Genomic DNA, 20,644 nt, shown 5'->3' on the forward strand with positions numbered 1-20,644 from the left:
AAAGACTCCCAGGTCTGATTATTCCCTTCAGTGTTTTCTTCTCCATCACTGAATCCTCCCACCATGTAAAAACAGGTGTGCTTTTAACGATGTTCTCCATCACGTACATCTAAATAGTTCACCCCCTTCTCACCTTTCTTGCCATCCTCTCGTTCCTCCAGGAAATCCACTCATCTCTGCCCTGCTCTGTTTTTTGCAGTCCTCATGTTATCCTTTGTCTATTTGTAATACTGTCCCAGTTTACTGACAGGTTTGTATGCACAGGCTTTGAGGCTCCATTATGATGTACTTGAGATTTATTGATTGTGCCTGTACTGTAGTAGTAACCATCAACATTTACAGAGGTCTCAAACGGCTCTACCACTTTACACTGGGATCAGTGTAATAGAAAGGATAGATTATCTCGGAGGTGAAATTTTCATTGCTATTGAAAAATTCTGCTTAGAACCTGTCTATCTCCTTTCGACTATTTACTACTTTTCTATGAGCACCCTGGTCCTTTGTCCCATTCCCTCACTTCCTACTTACCTTTGCATGTGGCTGTCCATGCAGCTCTTAAAGAGAGGGCACAAATCCCTCATTTCAGCTTTCCTTTTGCCCCCCACTTTTTTTTTTTTTCTTTTTTCTTTTTTTTCCCCCAATCTCAATATTTTCCTCTGCCTGATTTCTCATAGGTAAAAGTTCTTCCCTTACCTGCATTGACAGTGATAGATTAAGCATCAAGTTACTTGTCCATACCCTGTAATCCAAGCAGAATCACATTTCGCTGTTAGCAGTCCACAGAGGTTGCTGCTGAATAAATTGGAATACTGGTCTCTGTGCTCACTGAAGCTTCTCTCATCTTGAATACATGAAGAAGAGGGAGGGGGAAAGAAACCCTGCAGGTTTAAAAAAACAACTGCAACACAGCACAGGATGAGGTCCTTACCCCAGAGAAGTGTTGATTACGTTAAATCTTGTACTTAGCAGCTAAAGAGAAATAGAGCACTCCTTTATTCATGTTTCATTTCTTTACCAAATACAGCAAGATTCCTACGAGTGCCCCTTCTCTAACGTGAGCAGGGTAAATTGTTCTGGTAGCCACAGGACCCTGAAATCTGAAGTCACATTCCTTTAGGCAATGGGCACAAAACAGCAGATAAACCACAGCTCATCAGGCTCCAGAAAGCAGTGATGATGGCACTGCAGCTCCAGTGGGAGTGGCAAGGAATGGCAAAAGCAAGGTGAGGTAAGGCTTTGCAATGAGGTTTAAACCAAGGTCATATGGTGTTTTAGATTGATACATGTTTTTCTACTCCTAATTCTGCGGGGCAGTGAGCAATTCACTGTCTCCATCACAACATTTTAACATACCTGGTAAAATGTGTTTTTGATGAGGTAGAACTCATGAATATTCCTAGGACTTGGTTTTGTATTTCAGATTCAAAGTTTCTGGTTCTGTTCTGGTTGAGTAGGTTATAACCTGTATCTTGAATGTGCTGCCTAATATAAAGGCTGCTGAGAAACTAATCTAGCTATCCTTGGAGTCAGCAATGCTTCTCAGGAGGGCATTAATGTTGAGGAAAAGAATTAGTAGATCATTATGTAAGAAAGCGCTTAAATACAGACCATCTCATCTCTTCTTAAAACTTATGTTGCTAAAAACAAAAAATGTGACAAAGCAGCATCAGAAATACCTTGAAAATAGATATTCAGAGTTCATGTGGTTCTTCATCTGCATAGATCCTTGCAGAATTAGCTGTATTTAGTGATATGTCTGGAGAGCTTTGAAAACTGCAAAAGCTGATGTGTAAATTTTATTTCTTTACACTTTCCAAAGACAGTATAAGAAACAGAAGCATCATCTGGTTTTGAGGGCTACTTCATATCGTATCCCCCCAAATGGCCTTTTGTTTCTTTCCTTCAGAGTGAGGCTATTAGCACGGAAGTATGAATTTGGATGTTTTCTGTGTCACTGGTGATAATAGCATTATAGTTCCAGGTCTTCTGATCTTGCTTTTTTGTGGTCAGGATCGAGACACGGATGTGAAGGCTTTTTGTCTGAGACTCGGTGGACTGAAATTTAAGATGATTACAAAATGGTGGAATCAGCCAAAGGATTTGTTGGCAGCTACAAGAGCGCTTCTGACTGATCTGGCATCTCTGTCATTTGTTTTTGATGTACTACACTGGGAACGTGGAAGTCAGAAATGAATGGTGGTTGTAGCATCAATAAAAAGTGGTAAATGGTTGTATGTAGAGTAGGTATCTCTACAAGGCTATAAACTTGGTTTGAGCATGCTAATTGTAAGTGTTTTGTCCTCTCCGCTGAATATGGAATGAGGGACAGATTTCTCAAGGATGCGTTCAAATCCACAAGGATAAAGATAAGGAAAGTTATTGGGGAATAATTGTTCTGAACACGTCTGGAAAAATTCCAGCTTGAATCTTTATTTGTTTGCTCTTGCATATAAGTAGATAGGAAAATCAGAGTAACAGTTCTGTATTAGACTGCATTAAAAATGATAAAGCTAGGAAAAGTGCTGGGAACAAATTCTATTTTTTTATGTTTATTTTAGCAATATATCCCACAGCACTAGACCTGGGTTGCTGATTTGGGACCCAAATCCTCATACAGACATCTTCATGTGGTAGAGATCTCTGAATGGGGTTGTAACCATGACACACTGAAGACTTACTGCATCCCTCTGTGTGACCTGAACCTTTCTCATATCACAGTACACCCTTCCTGGAGCAGTCATTGCTGGGCTCTTTTGCACAATATTGCACTTTGGGTGATTCAATGCCAGTAAACAAGCACTGAGTTTGCTTCTGCGTTGTGGGGCTGTGGCTGTACAACTCAGAACATATGAATCTATGATAGATGAGCCATGGGTAGCATCTATTAGATGAGCCAACCATAATTCCAGTATGTCATTCATTATATGGTGATGAAGATTATGATATCAGCTGGGAGTCATCTTTTTGGTTCTCTAGCTGCTGTCAATGCTTAGAAAGCACCTGCTAGGTTTACACTAAAGCTACTTCCTATGTTAAAAACCATTAGACAAACTACATTCAAATCTTGAGATTTAATAAAAAAGGAAATGTTTTATGTTGTTCTGAAGTTTTTAGGGTTTGAATATTTCAGGTTTTCTCTGCTGCCATGACAGCTAGAAATTTTTTGCCTTTGCTGAAAACTGAGTCAGCCACGTGACTCCAGTAGCTGAAGCTTTAATGGAGGATGGAGAAGGAAAATACTTGAGACTCCTAAAAAATTCTAAGAGTCTGCAATACTCTGTTTTCTATCATCCCCTATTGCCTAAAAGGTTAATTTTTAGGCACAAGCTTTTCCATGTTATCCATGTCCTTTCTTTTCAAGGTCAATTTATTACAATGTGTTCATGTTATAATAAAACCTCTTCACCTCTAAGCTTTTCAAAACCTCCCTCTAATCATCTCCAATCCTTCCTGCTCTGGATATCTATCATCTCCCCAAGTCCCATACCCTGAATTTCTGTGTTGTTCATCCTCTCATCCCTACCTTAGAGCTTTCTCCATATATTGTTTGTTTTCCCTCCTACTTCAAAATCAAGGCTCCCCCTTGCAAATTCCCACAGCTGTGCACACCAGCTACTTCCTTCCCATTTGCTGTTGAGCCTTCCTGGATGAATTCTTCATCGCTTTCATAACTACAGAAGTAGAGCCTCGATTCCTGCTTCTGATAGTCTTAAACATCTGGGCTACAGAATGAGCTAATAAAAATTCTGAGTGAGTAGGATCCTGAGCTTGTAGAAATAGGATATGTCCAGGAAGAAAAAAAATTACATGGGGAGCCCTTCATTGTTACCTGCTCTGTGTTTTGTATTCGTGAGACCAGATGAAATTTTAGGTTAATTTTGACCTATCAGGCCTTCAGTGAGAAATAATTTAAGTTACATTATACCAGTTATCTTCCTTTGGAACATTCAAAATGAAGATACACTTGAACACTAGGATCCTCAGCAGGCAAAAAGAAGATGTAGACTCATTAAATTTATGGGCAAATGTCTCTTAAGATTCCTCTGCTTTACTAAGAAGGCTATCACGTGTGAACAAGAAAGTTAATGCATGCAGGGAGGAACAGAAAAACACTGGCTCCAGTAATGGAGGCTGTTACAGAACATAATTGAACACTGACTGCAGCAAAGCTAAAAGGAGACTTGCATTACAATTACATAAAATCTTTATTTTTTCCCCTAACCTCTGATTTGAGCTGTCTGACTAAGAGCAGGTGCTGGGCAATAGCTCAATTTCAACAACCCATTGCAGCTGAAGGAGTGGATGCAGTTGTGCTGTATCCAGCAAAATTGAAAATTACTTTAAGAAGGGCGATGGAATGCAAATGTTTTAAGACAGAAAATCTTCATTCATCTACAGAAGGAAGCCTAAAATTAGCACAGCCACATAATTCTGATTTGTCTCTATATTAGAGCAGTAATAAGTGCTTGATAATTTGTTATTACCTATATATTTTAGTATCTAGTAATATATATATAATTTTAAACTGCACTGCGTTGTGAAGCTACTAGAAGCGACGTTTGTTAACAATTAAGATATTAGGATTTAGAAAACAAAACAAAAACCCCGCAGCCTTCAAGGCAACATTTCTAAAACCTGAAAATGACTCTGAGCCATTCGGCTTCTCAGCAACCCACGGCCCTTCCCTGCGGTAGTGCCTCCCTGTTAGCCCATTGACCTCTGTTCCTCTGCTTCTTTCTGACCGTCTCGAAGCTCTACGGTGGCAAAGTTGGATTTAATAGGTAGTTAACGTGTTCTTACCACCTGAAGCCCTGAGTATCCGCTTGTTAATGCCAGCGTTGTACCACTGTAACTCCAGTGAAACCAACTGGGGTTTTGTATGTGAGCCGTTAATGGCTCGAGGCGAGCATCCCCTGGAATTACAGATTGAAATAAGAGTTGGCCTTTCTCATTCAGGCAGCGACAAGATCTTTTCACTTAGATTTTCCTAGATGGAAGACTAAATAAGTTTATGAAAAAGTATCTATTGTAACTGAATGTTCCACAGCCTGGTTAAGTGCCCCCCAGTGTTTTCATTTATATCCTTATATTATCATATCTTTTATATTATTGTAGCTATTGCAGCTCCTCTTTGTCTGCAGCTGGAGAAATGACTCTAGGACTTCTATTTGTAATAATTTCTGCCTTTAAAACTGTATCAAGCTCTGTTGCATTATTAACCAGGAGAGCACTAACCAGAAACGTACCTCCTCCCATGTGAAATAATTGTCCCAAACTAAAAGATCCTACGGTCTGGGAAAGTTTTGGCAACTGGTATCTCATTAGCACAGCTAACCCCCTTTAGAAACATTTTGCTTCGCGCAGAAAAGTTGTTTTAGATGTTGGAGCTCTAGCACGTTTGGGATTTCTCAGGTGGGGATCTCTTTGGAAAAGAGAGTCTGCCAAAATTCTCTTTCAGAAGGAAGGTAGGGTTGTGCAGCAGCTCAGGTTCAGGCAAACCTTAGCAATGAGGGAGTCCAGGACTTGGAGGGGGTATTCTAACTACTTGCATGTGCTGAGGTCTGTGCTCTTGTATCTTTGTTACCCGTGGTTCCTGGGTGGTGGCAGCACAAGAGCACCAGCACAAACTGTAATCACAGCTTGATTTTGGTAGCTTAATGTACACTATAAAATTTCTCTTTCATCTGCAATTGGTTTATAAATAAAAACATGTTCTCTATCCACTGACCACTTAATTCTCTGCATGGGATTTTGTAAATTCGTAATCTTTGGTGTTGAATTATTTTATTGAGGCAGAACTTGTTTATAATGTTGTGAAATGGTGTGAATTTTAATTCCATAACAACAACAATATTAACTGCTTCAGATGGAATGGTGTACATGTTTAGATACTAGAGTACAGAGGCTTTGTTAAAACTGTGTGTAGCTGGAAAAGAGAGTGTGAACTGCATTTCCAATCACTGAAAGTACTTAGAAACTAGGGAGAAGTGTCCTTACTTTCCCCCAAAAGACGCAAAGCCACAAAAGGCAAAGGAAGCAAATGAGCAAACTTTGCTTTGATGAAGTGAAGAGTGGAAGCAAACATGGGATGCTGGGCAGTGATGAGCTCAGGGCGAGTGGATAGACAGTAATTATGAATTCTAGCTCAGTTTCTGCAAAATGAACAGGTGTTATGGCCTCCAGTCCATTGATTCCCAAAATAAGGCATGTGGAAAGTTGCTGATCCATGAAACTCCATTAAAAGCTTGGCAGGACCTTGTAAAGCATAAACGAGTATGAATGTGTTGGTTAAAGGTTTGGTAATGGTAAAATGGTGATCTGAGAAATGTTAAGAGCTGGTGATGGTCTATTGGTGTACATCTTTTTTGTTAAATCGTGATGTCATTTGTCAGGAAATCGTATTTTGTCTATGACTTGAGGATTTGGCTCTTCACTTTGAGCTGCAGCTGAGAGGGAGCTGTATTTCTTTCCTAACAATATATAATAGCAATATGAACAAGTAGTACCTTTTTTGTAGGGGTAAACGTGATTTACATACCTTAAATCGCCCAGATGCCTTGTTACAAACCATTGGCTATGTATCTAATGAAAGGATGTGTATAGTTTGTTTTTAAGATTTTGTCTTCAGTGTTCAGAGGTTTTTTTTTTTCTTTCTTTTTTTTTTTTTTTTTTTTTTTCTGTAACTTGTACTCTATTACAACAGGCAGAAAATTACAGAACACTTACTGACCGTGACAAAGATGATGATGAAAGATGCCAATTAAGAAAATTAAGGAAAATGTTTCTTACAGAAACTTGATTTCTCCCCTTTGCTTATGCATGTGAAAATTAACACATCTTTCTGTATGAAATAGTACATCACAGGGTAATGTAGATTTTTTATTTTTATTTTTTATGTTTTTGGTATTTGTCAAGTGTATTATAATCTACACTCTGCTGAAGGCCCAATTTAATTTTGTAGCAAATTCATCTTTCTTCAGTTTTCAAAGTAATTTCTATGGCAGCCTTAATGACATTAAAATGAATGATATGAAAATGAAGGATTTAATACATTTTATATAATGTTCTATTTTATATTTTACTGTAACTTTAAAATGCTGGTTTTAATTTTGCTGCACTTTGAGCTGCAAGTAGGTAACTTCCACCTAACAGAAGCAGTCGTGAAAATTTGGAGAGTTTTTCTTTATTGGAAATTGAACAATTCAGGATTTGGGGAAGATCTGGAAGCAACATGGGAGGCAGAAATAAGAATCTAAGATAAACACTGAGGAATCGACAGTGATAGTAATAGTTAAATAAATGATAAAACAGTCATTTTAGGTTTAGGCAGAAATATATTTTTATTAGACACCTCTTAGTTTTTCCTTTCATTGTTAAGGCACAAAATATTGAAATTTGAACTTTGAATTTGAAATACAGTTAACAATAACTCTTTAAAACTGATTTTGTGAATTTTGATGACATGGGGTGCCTAAGTATGGTAGTTGCATATTTGAATAAACTGAACAAATACATGGCTAGTGGGGAGTTAGTTCTTGTTTAGAATATCAAGTACTGTCTACCATGAAAAGTGTAGGTGCTATTTTGGGTGTCCCTGTACTGATTGTAAGTGTTTTATCACTTTCTATTTGAAAGTAAAAGGATATTTATTTTAATCTTATTCATTACTGTGTAGTGGAAAATTTTAGGTCTAATTTGGCCCTGAGTTGCTTGTTCAGGAATGACTGAGGGAATAATGGGAATAAAGACTGATGCAGGAATCATTGGAGTCTACGGATTTGTACCGGTAAAATATCCCCATTAATGTTTCTGTAACATATTTTGTTTCCAATAATTTCCTGTAAATAATTTTTAGACTCATCAATGGCTAGGTTTATTTGCTCTTTGTACTATTGTGCTGTTTTTTGCTGGAAAAAAATTAGTTCTCATGCCATACAGAGCTGTATTAAATGTAAGTCCTTGCTTGTTCAAAAATAGACAGAGAATATAAAAGCTTTGATTGTATCGTGATTTTTATGGCAATACTGTGATTCCATGGACCTTTATTCATGATACTTCAGTAGCTGGATTCCTAATGTTCTTCTGTAGCGCAGTATACTCTTGTAATTATGCTTTATTACCACTTGAGGTCAGCAACTGCCGAGAAAAAAATAAACAAACTGCTTCACTGCAATCCATTTTCATTTGCTTTATTTGGGTACTTAAAAATCAATACATTTTTTTTCACATCCATATATACATTGTGCAAAACCAGAGGGTTTCTTTTGAATGAACAGCAGCTTCAGCAAAAAAAAACCTTCCTTGGAACTGGCTATAGAGTGAAAATCTAGAATGGCTTTAGGGATTGTTTGTTGGCTTTGCAAGTAGCGTTGGTAATTGCCATGGCAGAGAATGGTTTTCTGTACAATGCGATGGTGACAGTGTTTCAGTCTTACCTTTTTTTACAATACCAATTAGTGATAATCAGAATGGAGCAAGGGATTATTGCTGCAGGGAAGAGTTCGGAATCAAAAAATGTCAAATATCCTTCTTTTTTATTGCAGTAGTAATCAATATCAAGATGTGGGGAAAATGTTGCCTAAAAGTGATTTTTCCTCCCTCATTTATTCTTTGATTTAAAAAAACAAAGAAAATAAAAAGATAAAAAGCAGTAGCTTGGTTTCAAAGGTACTGACCAGGATTTGGGAAACAAGGCTCTGCCATATGCTCACTATCATTTGCTTCCTTAGCTGGATCTCAGTTTCCTGTATTTAACTTAAAGAAAGATATTTATTCTTTTTTTTTTTTTTTTTTTTTTTTTTGGTAAAGTTTTAGAAGTGTTGTTTTTAATGGGATTTTTTTTTGGGTACGCTAGTTCAACAGTGGGAGTGTCAGCAGTAGTGTCACAGCCAAATCTTGGTGCCCCCTTTCCTGAAATTCCTAATGCTGTTTCTCCATTCTCCCTGTCCTAGTTAGTTGTGTAAGACTGCTAGTAAATATATCCTGCATTTCACAAGTGACCGTATTTTAATAGATTATGAGGTTATCCATATTCATAATTGGCACTGATTGATATTTCTGTCAAATCTTTTAGCCAAAAATCCCCCTCCACCAGGCAAATTTAGCAAATGATGCAAATAATTTACTGATCGCCAATAATTTGCTGATCACCAACATGCAGCAGGGAGGATGTAGGCTAACAATTAGGAAATATGCTTTAGCTGTAACATTGATTAAGTCAAAAGAACAAACTGCCAAATGAAGTTGGATAATTGCCATCACTAGAGATTTTCCAGGCTATGAGTATGCATCCATCTAGTAGGGGTGGCTTAAAAATAATGAAGTCCGTTCTGCCACATTTTGGAACTTGAACTGAATTTGACTCATTTTCTGCACGTTTTATCCCAAATTATTATTACTATTTTTTAATTTCTTCCCACTTTACCCTAATTAGGGATAAAGCAGCAGGGGGGTCAGCAGAGGGAGGGGGAAGTAGAATTTTCACTCAATGTGTGTCAAGCCTATATGAAATAAGTGATAGTGAGAGAGAATAAAGCCCAGATTGATGTGACCTTTATTATTTTAACAGTGTCTTTCAGCACAATTACAGAGTTGCAGGATTGCAGAGAACAGAGCTGGAGTATAAAATAGCATAAATAAATAGAACAGGAGCCAAAGCAGTCAGCAGGAGGTGGTTGGAATTGGGCAGTGAAGGATGGGTGAAGGGTTTGCATTGGTTAAAGCCTTTATGATTCAGCCACCAGAGTTGCAAATTCTGGAGAAGGGAAAAAAAAAAAAAAATATTAAAAAAGGAAGGTGTAAAGAAGGAGGAAGCATATTACAATGATTACAGAGTCACTGATGTAGCAGAAACATCACAATAAAAGAAGAGCAAAGAAACCCAAGTTAATTAAAGTGAAAGTATGACTTAGGAAATCTTTTAGTGACATGAAAGAATTTTCTGAGGGTAAGGGAAAGGAATGCTATATGTGCCAGACTGTCAAAAATGTCCACTGCTTTTCAAGTGAAGAACTTGATTAGTTTCCCGTTATTCCTTTGTAAATCTCAGTGGGATGAATACAAGAACTCAAAATTTAATTTTGCAGTCAGATAAATTTCCTTTATATCAGAGTTTGGCAAAGAGACTCATTAATGAGTCTTTCAGAGTACTTGTGTCCCTATATTATAAGTATATTACATTCAAACTGGATTTTGTACTGGCAAATTGATGGAAAATGACAGATTACAGAAAGAGCAGGCTGACTCTGCTGTAAAAACCTGCATAGCAATCTTGACCACAATAGTGACAATGAGAAAAATTCCTGTGATTTCAGAGGGCCCTGTAGCTTTTGCTGTTGTTATATCCATAATATTTATATAAATGTATCTATTTGCAGTTTGGGATTATTTTATGCTTTAATATATAGAATGCCTTCCAGCAGGGTGATAAAGCATGGAAAAGGCACATTTGTATCTCAGTAAGTAGCTGCCTGGCCCGCTACACTCTGTGAATATTGTATTACCCATGGAGGTTAAAATTCCTAACTCCATCTAACCTTGGACCATTCACACATGAGGATACCTTGAACAGTAGTTGTGTGTGCCTCGGAGCGTTAAAAATGAGAGGCTGGAGGGAATCCCAAGAAGGGAAACAAAGATGATAAAAGGATTAGAGGATACACAGAGTGGTTTATAGGTTTAACATAATCAGCTGAGAGGAAAATGACAAATAGGGGAGGTAGCCATCTGTAAAGGCTCAAGAGGACATTATTGAAGTTTGACGTAATGAAGAGTAATGCCTTTCAACTAAAAGAGGTAGAAAGTAAAATTAGGCATTTTAGAGAACATTCTGATGTTCAACTGAAAAATGCTCATATCAGTGAAATCTTTACTGATTGGTTTATACAAACAGATAGCACTTTTGATAGACACGTCCAGAAAACATTTTGCCAAACACTGACAAGCCAGACTGAGAAATAAGTGTCAAAGGGTTTAAATTAAATCCACAATTGTCCATCATTTTGAAAGATGTAAATCCAAATTAGGATTAGTTATGCAGATTACTTAACATAAAACATGCATAAATCCTGTACATAGTGGGGGTACATAGCTCGAAAGTGTTGCAAACTGAATTTAAGAGATAACATAAAGCACTTGTGATAGAAACCCAGACTATTCTGGGCAGAAAAGGAAAATAATGATTATTGAATCACTGTGTGAATAAATCCTACAGCGAGAAACATGAACTCCCAGGGATGAAACCTTTCCAAAAGGGAAAACTAACAATGCATATTCTATTAGAACAAGTTGTCGTACTTGCTACTGCTAAATTAAATCCTTTTTCAAGCAAGTTGTATCTACAGAATATATTTGGAAAAGGTTATTTAACTTGCAGCCAAAATTTTTCAATATAACATTATGATAGTGATATTATCACTTAATGGCAATATATTTCAAGGGTACTTTCTGATAGCCACCAAACCGTAAAATAGTCCTTCATGAATAACTACTATGCACTTTATACTTTTTCCTGGATTTTCAATGTACTTTAAATATTTCAGAGATGTTCCAGTTGAATAATTTCATTAACTAGTTTGCCATATATTTTCATACGAAGGTTAGCTCCACTGCAGGCAGGTTGTGTTAGAAAGCATATTCATATATGCAAAACTCCTGAGATAAGGCACTATACGCTAGCCCCTGCATGTTGGGCATTTTTGTCAACGTTTATGGCCTCTGAATGGCCCGTTAATGAGATAAATCTTCTGACTGACTGCATCCTATATTAATAATGCACATATACTAGTTTTCAATTACAAGGTTCTAGACTATTTTGTCAGGTAAAGTAATTTTTCTGATCAGATTAAAAAAAAAAAAAAAAAAGCTATCAAATCTATTTCGGAAACTTTGTAAACAATGACCTAAATTAATTTATTTCAGAAAATATTACAGCACAATGACAGTTAAGAAAATAAAAACTTCCAAAAGGTTTTTTCTCTTTTCTGATGACTTTTATCTGTGTCAAGGTCATGATTTAGCAGTTGTAATTTTGAATGTATGATGCCTCATTTTAGCAACTTTTAAAGAAAATAACCGAAATATTCATAAATATTTTTCGAAGTTGAACTGTATTGAGTAAAAGACTTTGACTTACAGTCATTTTTTTTTTTTATTTATTTATTCTATCTATGGTCCTTACTCTTTGAAAATTCTCTATGTACTTTCTCAAGTTTATTGAAAAACAAAAGGCAGGGTGTGCATGTCTACTGCTAGCACTCAAATTTCAAAAAAAAACATTTTGAGCAGAATTTTTCATTTTTGTTTCCACCTCTGTTCTGACAGTGCTGTTTCAGCATAATTTCCCAATCTGATCTGAAAGCTAGTGTTTGTAGTTTTATTAGGTAACCTGGTTTTCAACTGCATTTTTCTTTCAGATTCCTCACCTTCTGTTCACGTCAGTGGAAAATGGAGGGGGCTTGGCATCACACAGACGGTTATCATGTCTTGCATGAACAGGTTACACATTTTCAACTGTTTGAAACTGGAAGATCAACCTCAACTTACAGATCTCGAAACAAGGGGTAAGTTGGCAAATTAATTTCAGAGCTAACCAGTCTTGCAGAAATTAAAAAAGTCCTTAAGCAGCAGACCTAATAGAAGAAAATGTACTAACCAAAGAAATGCTGATTAAGAAGTTCAGAATAATGTTTGTGATGATACAGCTGAGATATGATTCTATGAGGTGGTAAAAAATCTAGGAAGCCCAGCTGCTATGGGCTGAGTTCGAGGGATAGAGTTTAAGGGCCATCTTGTGAATTAGCATTAACTGCTATGAAAGGCTTTGTTATCATGCTCATTTAGTGACATATGAGGCTGGTTGAAACAAGGGATAAAGGTGGTGCCCTGACAAGGATACAAACCAGTGGTTTGTAAGAGAAATACAGCATTACAATATTGAATATTAATGTGATGTACACTTGTGACTTTACATTTTATTTAGGTAGGCAGTTATAATCTGGAATTGGATTTATGAACTAAAGGGAAAGGCATGAAGTATCTGTTATCCTCACCCTTTGGTCACAGTCCCAAAACTTTGCATGTATTTCAAGCCTTTCCAGTGTAATAGTCTGTTGTTGGAGTCATATTTAAGAAACAGAAAAGGAACATATGCTTTATAGTAGGGATATGGCTAGAAGATGAAAAAAAAAAAAAAAAAGCCTTTTACTCTCATTATCTAGTGTAAATTTAGAATAATTCCTGCTCAGAGCAAAGTAAGAATAAAAATTGCAGAAAAAGAGGTTGGGAAAAGGGGAGGTGTTTCACATCGCATGTTATTAGGTACCAACTTTCAGGCATTGTTTCAATTAAAAAAAAAAAGCTATAGTCAATCTTACATCAAAACATTAGTGCTGTGTTCTTTCATATAAGCCAAAATGACTCTGCAAAGTATTTATTTTATTCCAATTGAGGTAGTTTTTGGCTTGCAGCCTGCTGGGACTAACTGTGAATGTATCTGATGTGAGGTTGCCCAATCAGCTGCACGCTTACTTACCTGAATCAAGTTTTCTTCTGAAAATTGTGCCCACTAATTTTAGTATCAGTGCCACTCATTTTAATGGGAATAAGGAGCCATATAAAATAGCATATGAAATGTCAGATAATGACACACTCCTCAGGCTCAATAATGCTGCTGAAGTTTAGCAGAAATTTCCCCTGGATGCTTCACAATTGCTCCTCTGCAACCATAATATAATCATGATCTGATAAATAAAGAGGCTTTAGACTGGAAACAGGATCATAGTCACTGATATGCCAGTGTGCTATGAACAGGCAATTTAGCTGATATATCACCTGACTAACATCTGTGGATGATGCTATATGCCATTTTTTGAGCTTCTAAACTAGGAGACAATGTTAAATAACCTCATTATTTCTTTTATTCCTTTCTTAATTGCTTTTTATTTGGACATAATCTCAGAGATCAGGTAACAGAAACACACATATATATATTTATATATATTTTAAGATACGTTTAGATTTCATCCTATCATACGGCTTATCAGTATGGTGAAAACTTAGCAATTGCCTGCTGTCTGGGTGATTTAGTACTCTCACCACAAACCCCTGCTATTATCTCCTGCGGTGAGGAAAGATGTAATTCAGAAATGCATCTCCTCATGTCTCTTCCAGTGTGTCTCAGGGATACAGAGGGGGAAAAAGAAAAGGGAGGGGAAGGAGTTTTTTTTTTTTTTTTTTTTTTTTGGTGGGGGGGAGGCGGAGGCTAATTTGATTCATACCAAGGGGGAACTGAAAACAGCAATTTTTTTTTTTTTTTAAAGCAATGTTGTGAGAGGAATGTTTTCCCCTCTCAGTTCTCATATTTAGAAAAAGGGAGTGACAAGCTTTCTTAGCTGTGAAGACCCACATAAGCACTAGCAAAAGCTGCATAGACTGTTATAGTATAGAAATGCCATACCAGACTGACTGTACATTGAATTTTAAGAACATTGTGACACTTTGTGTGACTTAGCAAAACATTATTTTTTTTTCTTTAATAATCATCAAGGAAAAATGCAGATATTCTTTCAGATCTTTAGAAAAATCTGCAAGAATTTTGCTTCTTTTTTCTAAGTTTTATAGTCATGCCCCTCTGTAAACTCCCAGTGCCCTGACTCTGACTGCAGTCAAAACAACAGAAAATTTAAACTGATTTTAAAACAAGTTGTGTCAGTACTTAGCCTTGTGCAGGAGTGTGCCTTAATTACATCTCGGTTTCTGTAAACTCTTGCCCCCTCTAGTGTCAGAATTCGGCTCCTGTTTCCCCTAAAGCCTGCAAGTAAGGTATGGAAAATGTAGCAAGACTTCACATCTCATTAAATCCAAATTGTGCCCTTCAGAAGGTCACAGCCCCCAGTGATTCCTAAAGTTACCCAGTTCTTGTTATGTAAGAGTGATATAGTAATATTCGATTTTTACTATCAAAGTTTATTTCTCTAATTACATACCGTCAGCGCCAATTTTACCATCACCGTCCTTATCTCCAGCAGCCAGAAGAGCTTTTGTTTCTTTGTCTGATAGGTCTCTGCCATCTGGGGTAAAGCCCTTCAGTACAAACCTAAAGAGGAGGCGTGGAAAAAAAAATAAATAAAAAGAAGAAGAAGAAAGAAAGAAAGAAAAGCCTTTTTCAGAACAGTTTTACTTTGTATTTATTTGCATCACTGTTTTGATCTATGAAGTGGAATCCAGATGGATATAACCCTCTTTTTTTGTCAGTCAGGAAGAGTGCTTTACTCTGAAACTTCATTTTAACCGAAGTGAGCTATTTTAACTGTCTGTGAGGCGTTGATAATTCACGTGTTTGAGGGATCCTGCAGTGAAAGCTACAACTAGTACCTCCAACACTCTTTAGAATGTATAATCAACAAACAACTGATTATTGCACACAAATACTAGGCAGGGGATTGAACTCTATGTATGTTATTATCTAGAGTCTTGTGGGTGGAAAAAAAAAAAGAAAGAACAGGAAATTAGACTCTTAAGGTGAGATTATTGAGAAAGGACGTATCTTTACTTACTTTAATTCCTCCTCTTCAATGAAGCCACTCCGGTCCTTATCAAGAATATGGAAAACCTTCTTCACATCTTCTGGGCTCTTCTTTTTCAATCCTACCATCTCGAAAAACTTCTTGTAGTTAAAAGATTCAGCTGCTACAGGAGATGAAAAGCCAGACAACTGCTTAGAAAAATCATTAAACCATATACACATACATTTTCTTCCTTACTGCTGCATGTCCTACCCTGGGAGCCAAAAACACATTCTAGCCTAGCTGTGGCAGGAGCTAGATATCTGCACTGTAATAGTCCATGCTTCACAAACACTAATTTAGATATACAAAGGGTGAGGGTCAGTGTCTCTGTTTTGCAGATGAAGAGCTGAGCTAGAGAGGGATGGAGACTTGCCCAAGGTCACACAGAAATTCTGTGGCAGAGTTGGAAACTGAAGTCTAACCTGCTTGCTCCCACTTCAGTGTCTTAACCCCCCCCCCCCTTTTTTTTTCCCCCAAAAAGTTTTACACTAAAACAGTCTTTTGAGACTGAACCCTGACTGTTAGATCACTGCTGCTTTTTGACATTTCCACCCCTGGAAAAAAACACTTTTACTCACCCACGGATCCTAACACTGACAAAATCTGTTTCAGAGCACATGGCTATTTCAGTTCTGTTCCATTTTTCCTGAAGACCTACTCGAAATCAGAGAATTGCATTTCTGCCTCTAAAGGTATGTGCAATCGTGATTTGTAAGCTCAGGCACTGCAAGGGAGCGCTGTGCTCTGCTGCCTGCAGGACCTTGTAGGCACAAACACCGGGGAAAAAACAAGAGCCCTGGAAATCGGAGGGGATAAGTGGGTTTACCTGCTCCACCTCTCCTGTCCTTTAACAGCACCTGCATTTGTCCCACCCAAGTAGCCCTAAACCTAACAGAGTGACCTCCAAGACATGCTGTGGACTTATTTATTTATTTTAAACGCATCTTTATTCCTACCGCAGCTTTCCCTATTACATAAAATTAAGGAGGCTCAATCGTTCGGGATCTGCTTGACTGAGATCTGTCATTAGTTGCTCCTAATTGCATCTGCTCCGGGACTTGGAGACGGCCCTAGAAGAATAGAAGCTAATGAGAAAAACAGCTGCTGGATGGAGCAAAGCAGTTTGTTGGTCCCTGCGTCTCTCCGGCTGCTGAGTTTGTTGGGGCTCAGCGGGCTTTGCACTTGTGCCTGTTTGGGAAGGTCACGGCACAGACCGGGAGAGAAAGAGGCTGATATCCCGAGTGGTAGGGGCAGCCAGGTGGTTTGGGGTGCAGGGAGCAACCTTAACACTCTGAGGCTCCGAAAGCATCAAGGGGGGGGGGGGACGACTGTCATTTTTCAGGGGTCTCCAGGAATGAAATAGGGGATATCTGAAATCTGAAGGAGTCCGCGAGGGATGCAAGGACCGCTGCAGCCATTTGTCCTGCAGAAAGCTTCTGCGGTCGAGCAGTGCGCCCGCTTGCTCTGCTACTGCTGCCTTCTGCTCCATCCCGAAAAGCAAAGCCCACCCGAGGGGGAAGGGGGTCCGCGGAGAAAGTAAGAAAAAAGCGGCTCCTTGTCTCCTTGAAACGCGAAGGAGCAGTTCTGCAAGACTTGATACTGAATGTCGGGGGTGATGGATAAGCTGTCGCCATCCCCGGCTGGCTCCCCTGTCCTGCATCAGGACGCAATCCGCCCTAGTTCGGCCAGGGTTTTGTTCCCTCAGAAAGTCTCCTGTCGTTGGAAGCAAAGTCTGTCTGCAGTCACTGCTTGCCTCCCTTTAAAAATGAATGAGTATTTCGCCTCTGTAATGTGCAGAGCAACTTTGCTGAGGATGCAGCCCTGCGCTTGATAAACCTGTCATGCCTCCGCTGCACTTCTGAAAACACATCCTCTTTGATATTTTATCTAGCCGGATCCTCTAATCTTCCCCGAGCTGAAAAAAAAATCCACTGCTATCCTAGGCTGAAGAGACGAAAGGGAGGAGAAAAAAAAAGAAAAAAAAAAAAAAAAAGCACTCACCTGAAAAGGCTCCCACAGCCTTCTTGATATCCTCAGCGCTGAGCACGTCAGTCATAGCCATCCTGCAACTGTTTGAACAGGGAAGCAAGTGCGAAAAGATTAAAAAAGTGCTTTTCTCATCATTTCTGCTCATATGACCAAAGCTGCAGTGCTGTGTGGGGATGGCACACCGGGAGAGGCTGGCCCGGCGCCAGCTCCGTTAGCGGCGTGTGGCCAAGTGCCACGGGGCTGGGTCGCCCCCCGGTCCCGCTGCGGGGAGGAGGGGGACGGGGATGCCTTTTAGTGGGGCTGGGGAAGGGAGGGAGGTAAAAAAGGGGGGAGGGGGTCGCCCCCCGCGGGAAATTTGGAGGCTGAGCCTCGCTGGAGCAGTGCCAGAGCGGAGGGGGAGTTGTGCCAAGGTCAAGTTCTCGGGTGCGGTGGAAGAGCCGGTGGTGCAGAGCTGGGTCCTTTTTTTTTTTTTTTTTTTTTTTTTTCCTCTTTCTTTTATTTTTTTTTTTTTTCCTTTAGCAAGTCGGGACGAGCTTTACCGGTTAGGTTCGGTGACGGGCGAGGAGCTGCGGCATATGCCAAGCTTCAAAACCTCTCTCGGGGTCGGCGAGCGAATGTAAGGGAGCTTTGGAGCGTTTTGCTGTGCCGTTCAGAGCCTGGAGACGTCTCCCCCTTCTGCCTCCCCCCCCTTCCCCCTTTTCCCTTCGCGCACCCGTTCCTTTTAGACCTCGTTTCTTTCGGGCCACTCCATATTAAGCATCATCCTCGCTGAATTAATTATCACATCCCTGCGAATCCCACAGCTCCCGTTTGTAATGCACAATATGCTGCAGAGCCTTCCGCGACACGATGTGGCGAGGCGAGACGGGAGGGTGACAACGCGCTCGTGCCGGGCTCCTGTGCAGCGCCGGGGGCCTCGGGAGGGGACCGGGAGCTCCCCGGCATCGTCGGAAGAGCCGGCACCAAGCCTGAGGAAGCTCTGCCTGTTTTCTGGCTCTGCTTTGCCCCAAAAACCCGTGCCAATTTCTCGCGGCAAGCGCGGCAGGTAGCGCAACTCAGGCTGAGGGATGGGCAGGAGCCAGCAGGTTGAGGCAGCCAAGGTTTTAGGGCCCTGTAGTAGGGCAGAGCTCGGCAGGAACATTATGGGCATCTCAGGATGGGTATCTCAGTGTGGGCATCTCAGAGTGAGCATCTCGGCTTTAGGAAGGACGTGGGAGGGAGGCAGCGTGGCCGCAGCATCCCCGCGCTGCTCTCAGCAGATGCAGCCCGACCCCACTAACGCGCCGGCCCCATGTCCCGAAACGAGAGAGCGGCCTGGGAAAGGAGGAGGAGGCTGCTGCGAAAGCTCTGCTTTCCCTCGGTAATCCCTCAGCGCTTTTTTTTTTTTTTTTAAAAAAAAAAGTACGAGCCCGCAGCCTCTTCTCCGCGGCCCAAGTTCAGCTCCGACGGGTGAGTCATTAGCGTGCCACTGAGCGCAGAAGGACGGAGGAGGAGGTGACATTGGGGTCCCTTTTTTTTTTTTTCCTCTTCCTTTTCTTTTTTAAACAGAGTGCCTTCGTTGTGGGAGGGACTGTCATTCTTCTCTCCTTGGATTTTTTTTTTTTTTTCCTTCCCCCTATTTCTATATATTTCCTAGGATACAAGAGAGGCTTTGTTTTCTCCAAGGACAAACAGCGGTGATGGATGGGGGAGCGGACTCCACCTCCCTAGGGAAAGCGGGATAGGGCCGGGGCTCTGGTCGGGGCCCTGCCTTCAGCGGGGTTGAGCTGGGAGGATGGGGCTGGGAAAGCCTCGTGTAGCACAGGTTTAAACCCGGTAGCCTGTTTTACACGGGTCAAACGCGGTCCCATCAATGCACAACTCTTCATGAGAGACAACAACGTGCTGGTTGCGCGATCTTCTGCAACTGGCGTCTCTTTATTTCTGCTTAACTGATGGAAGAGAGAAAATCCCCTTCTTGTTTCCAGTGGAGACGCCTCCAGCCTGACCCGACGTCCTCATCCACCTCCCTTTGCCAGGCTCAGCATCGGTGCGATCTGCAGAGGAGCCGGGCTTCCCTCTCCACGCCTTCTTCGCTTTCCTACGACCCTCTTGCAAGCCCCTCGCTGATGTTCCCTCTCCCTTGGAGCCCCAGCGCCTCGTTTCAGGTCCCTACAACCAGGGGTGGCTGCTGCCCATCCGCCGGGCGAGTCGTATTTCGGTGTCAGCCCCGCTGTGCTGACCACGCATCGATTTTGGAGGGCTGCCCCCGCCAGCAACACAAGCCCGTAGCAGACTCCTCCTGCGCGCAAGGGGCCTGAGCGTGGAAAGAAACGAGTGAGAGGTGCCAAAAAAAACAAAACTCGCTTTGAGGACAGCCAGCAGCCTTCTAGAAGCTCTGAACCTCCAAGCTTTAGTCAAGGCTGGTACGTTATTCAGATAGAAAAGGCGTTTCACGAATCGGCAGCTTCACGGCCGACCCTTCGCCTTTTTTTCCGTCATCCCTCCGAGATGAGTGACGCGTTTTTCTTTCTTGCTGAGGTTTTGCCAGTTTTGCTGCCGGAACTATTTGCAAAATCGACACCGTGGATTCCCAAGTTGACTGCACAGAAGCTTTCATGTAGCTCAGCTTCCCCTTCCACTAGAGCCAGAACGCTGGTACTCATACCAAGTAAACCATCATGGAAATGAAGTAGAAATCAACCCCCCCCTCGTCCAAAGCAAGCGAGTCAGGGAGAGTTATTTTGTTATTTCCGTTTTCTCACTTTCTCCCTGCTCTTTCTCCTCGCTCCCCCTCCACTCGGTCACCCATTTCCCCCTCCTAATAGCCCTTTCTTCTCGGTTGGAGTCTTCTCTGCGGGAAGCCACTCCTCTTTGTTTGGAAGATTTGCACCTCTTTGTCTCTCGGGTTTTGGTTGTGGGAAGGGCTCTAGGGCCGGAGGGATGGAGACAAAGGTCCTGGGCTCCTGCCGGGAGCGGGCGAATCCACGTTGGCTATGGAAGTCTGAACGTTTTCTTGCTACTTACCTTTCAGATCTCTCCCAAGGAGGCTTGAACAGGTTGTTAGATATGGAGGTGGTCAAAAAGAGGTGAAACTCGGGGTAGGAACC

General features: G+C 40.7%; 1 protein-coding gene across 2 annotated transcripts; it reads right to left on the bottom strand.

Annotated features, from left to right (window-relative positions):
- Nucleotides 1-9,642: 9,642 nt before the first annotated feature.
- PVALB (parvalbumin) lies at nucleotides 9,643-17,643 on the bottom strand (the record flags this gene model as incomplete). Of its 2 annotated transcripts, none has more annotated exons than XM_084290550.1 (4): nucleotides 9,643-9,754; nucleotides 14,985-15,094; nucleotides 15,555-15,687; nucleotides 17,568-17,643. In XM_084290550.1, 4 exons carry the CDS (start codon nucleotides 17,626-17,628, stop codon nucleotides 9,726-9,728), a joined length of 333 nt encoding a protein of 110 aa, XP_084146676.1. In that variant the 3' UTR covers nucleotides 9,643-9,725. The 2 variants fall into 2 exon arrangements, with proteins under 2 accessions (XP_084146676.1, XP_084146677.1); XM_084290551.1 differs by having other exon boundaries at nucleotides 15,555-15,684; nucleotides 17,568-17,628.
- Nucleotides 17,644-20,644: the final 3,001 nt, after the last annotated feature.

Source organism: Netta rufina, assembly GCF_964035555.1.
Source record: "Netta rufina genome assembly, chromosome: 1".
NCBI lineage: Eukaryota > Metazoa > Chordata > Aves > Anseriformes > Anatidae > Netta > Netta rufina.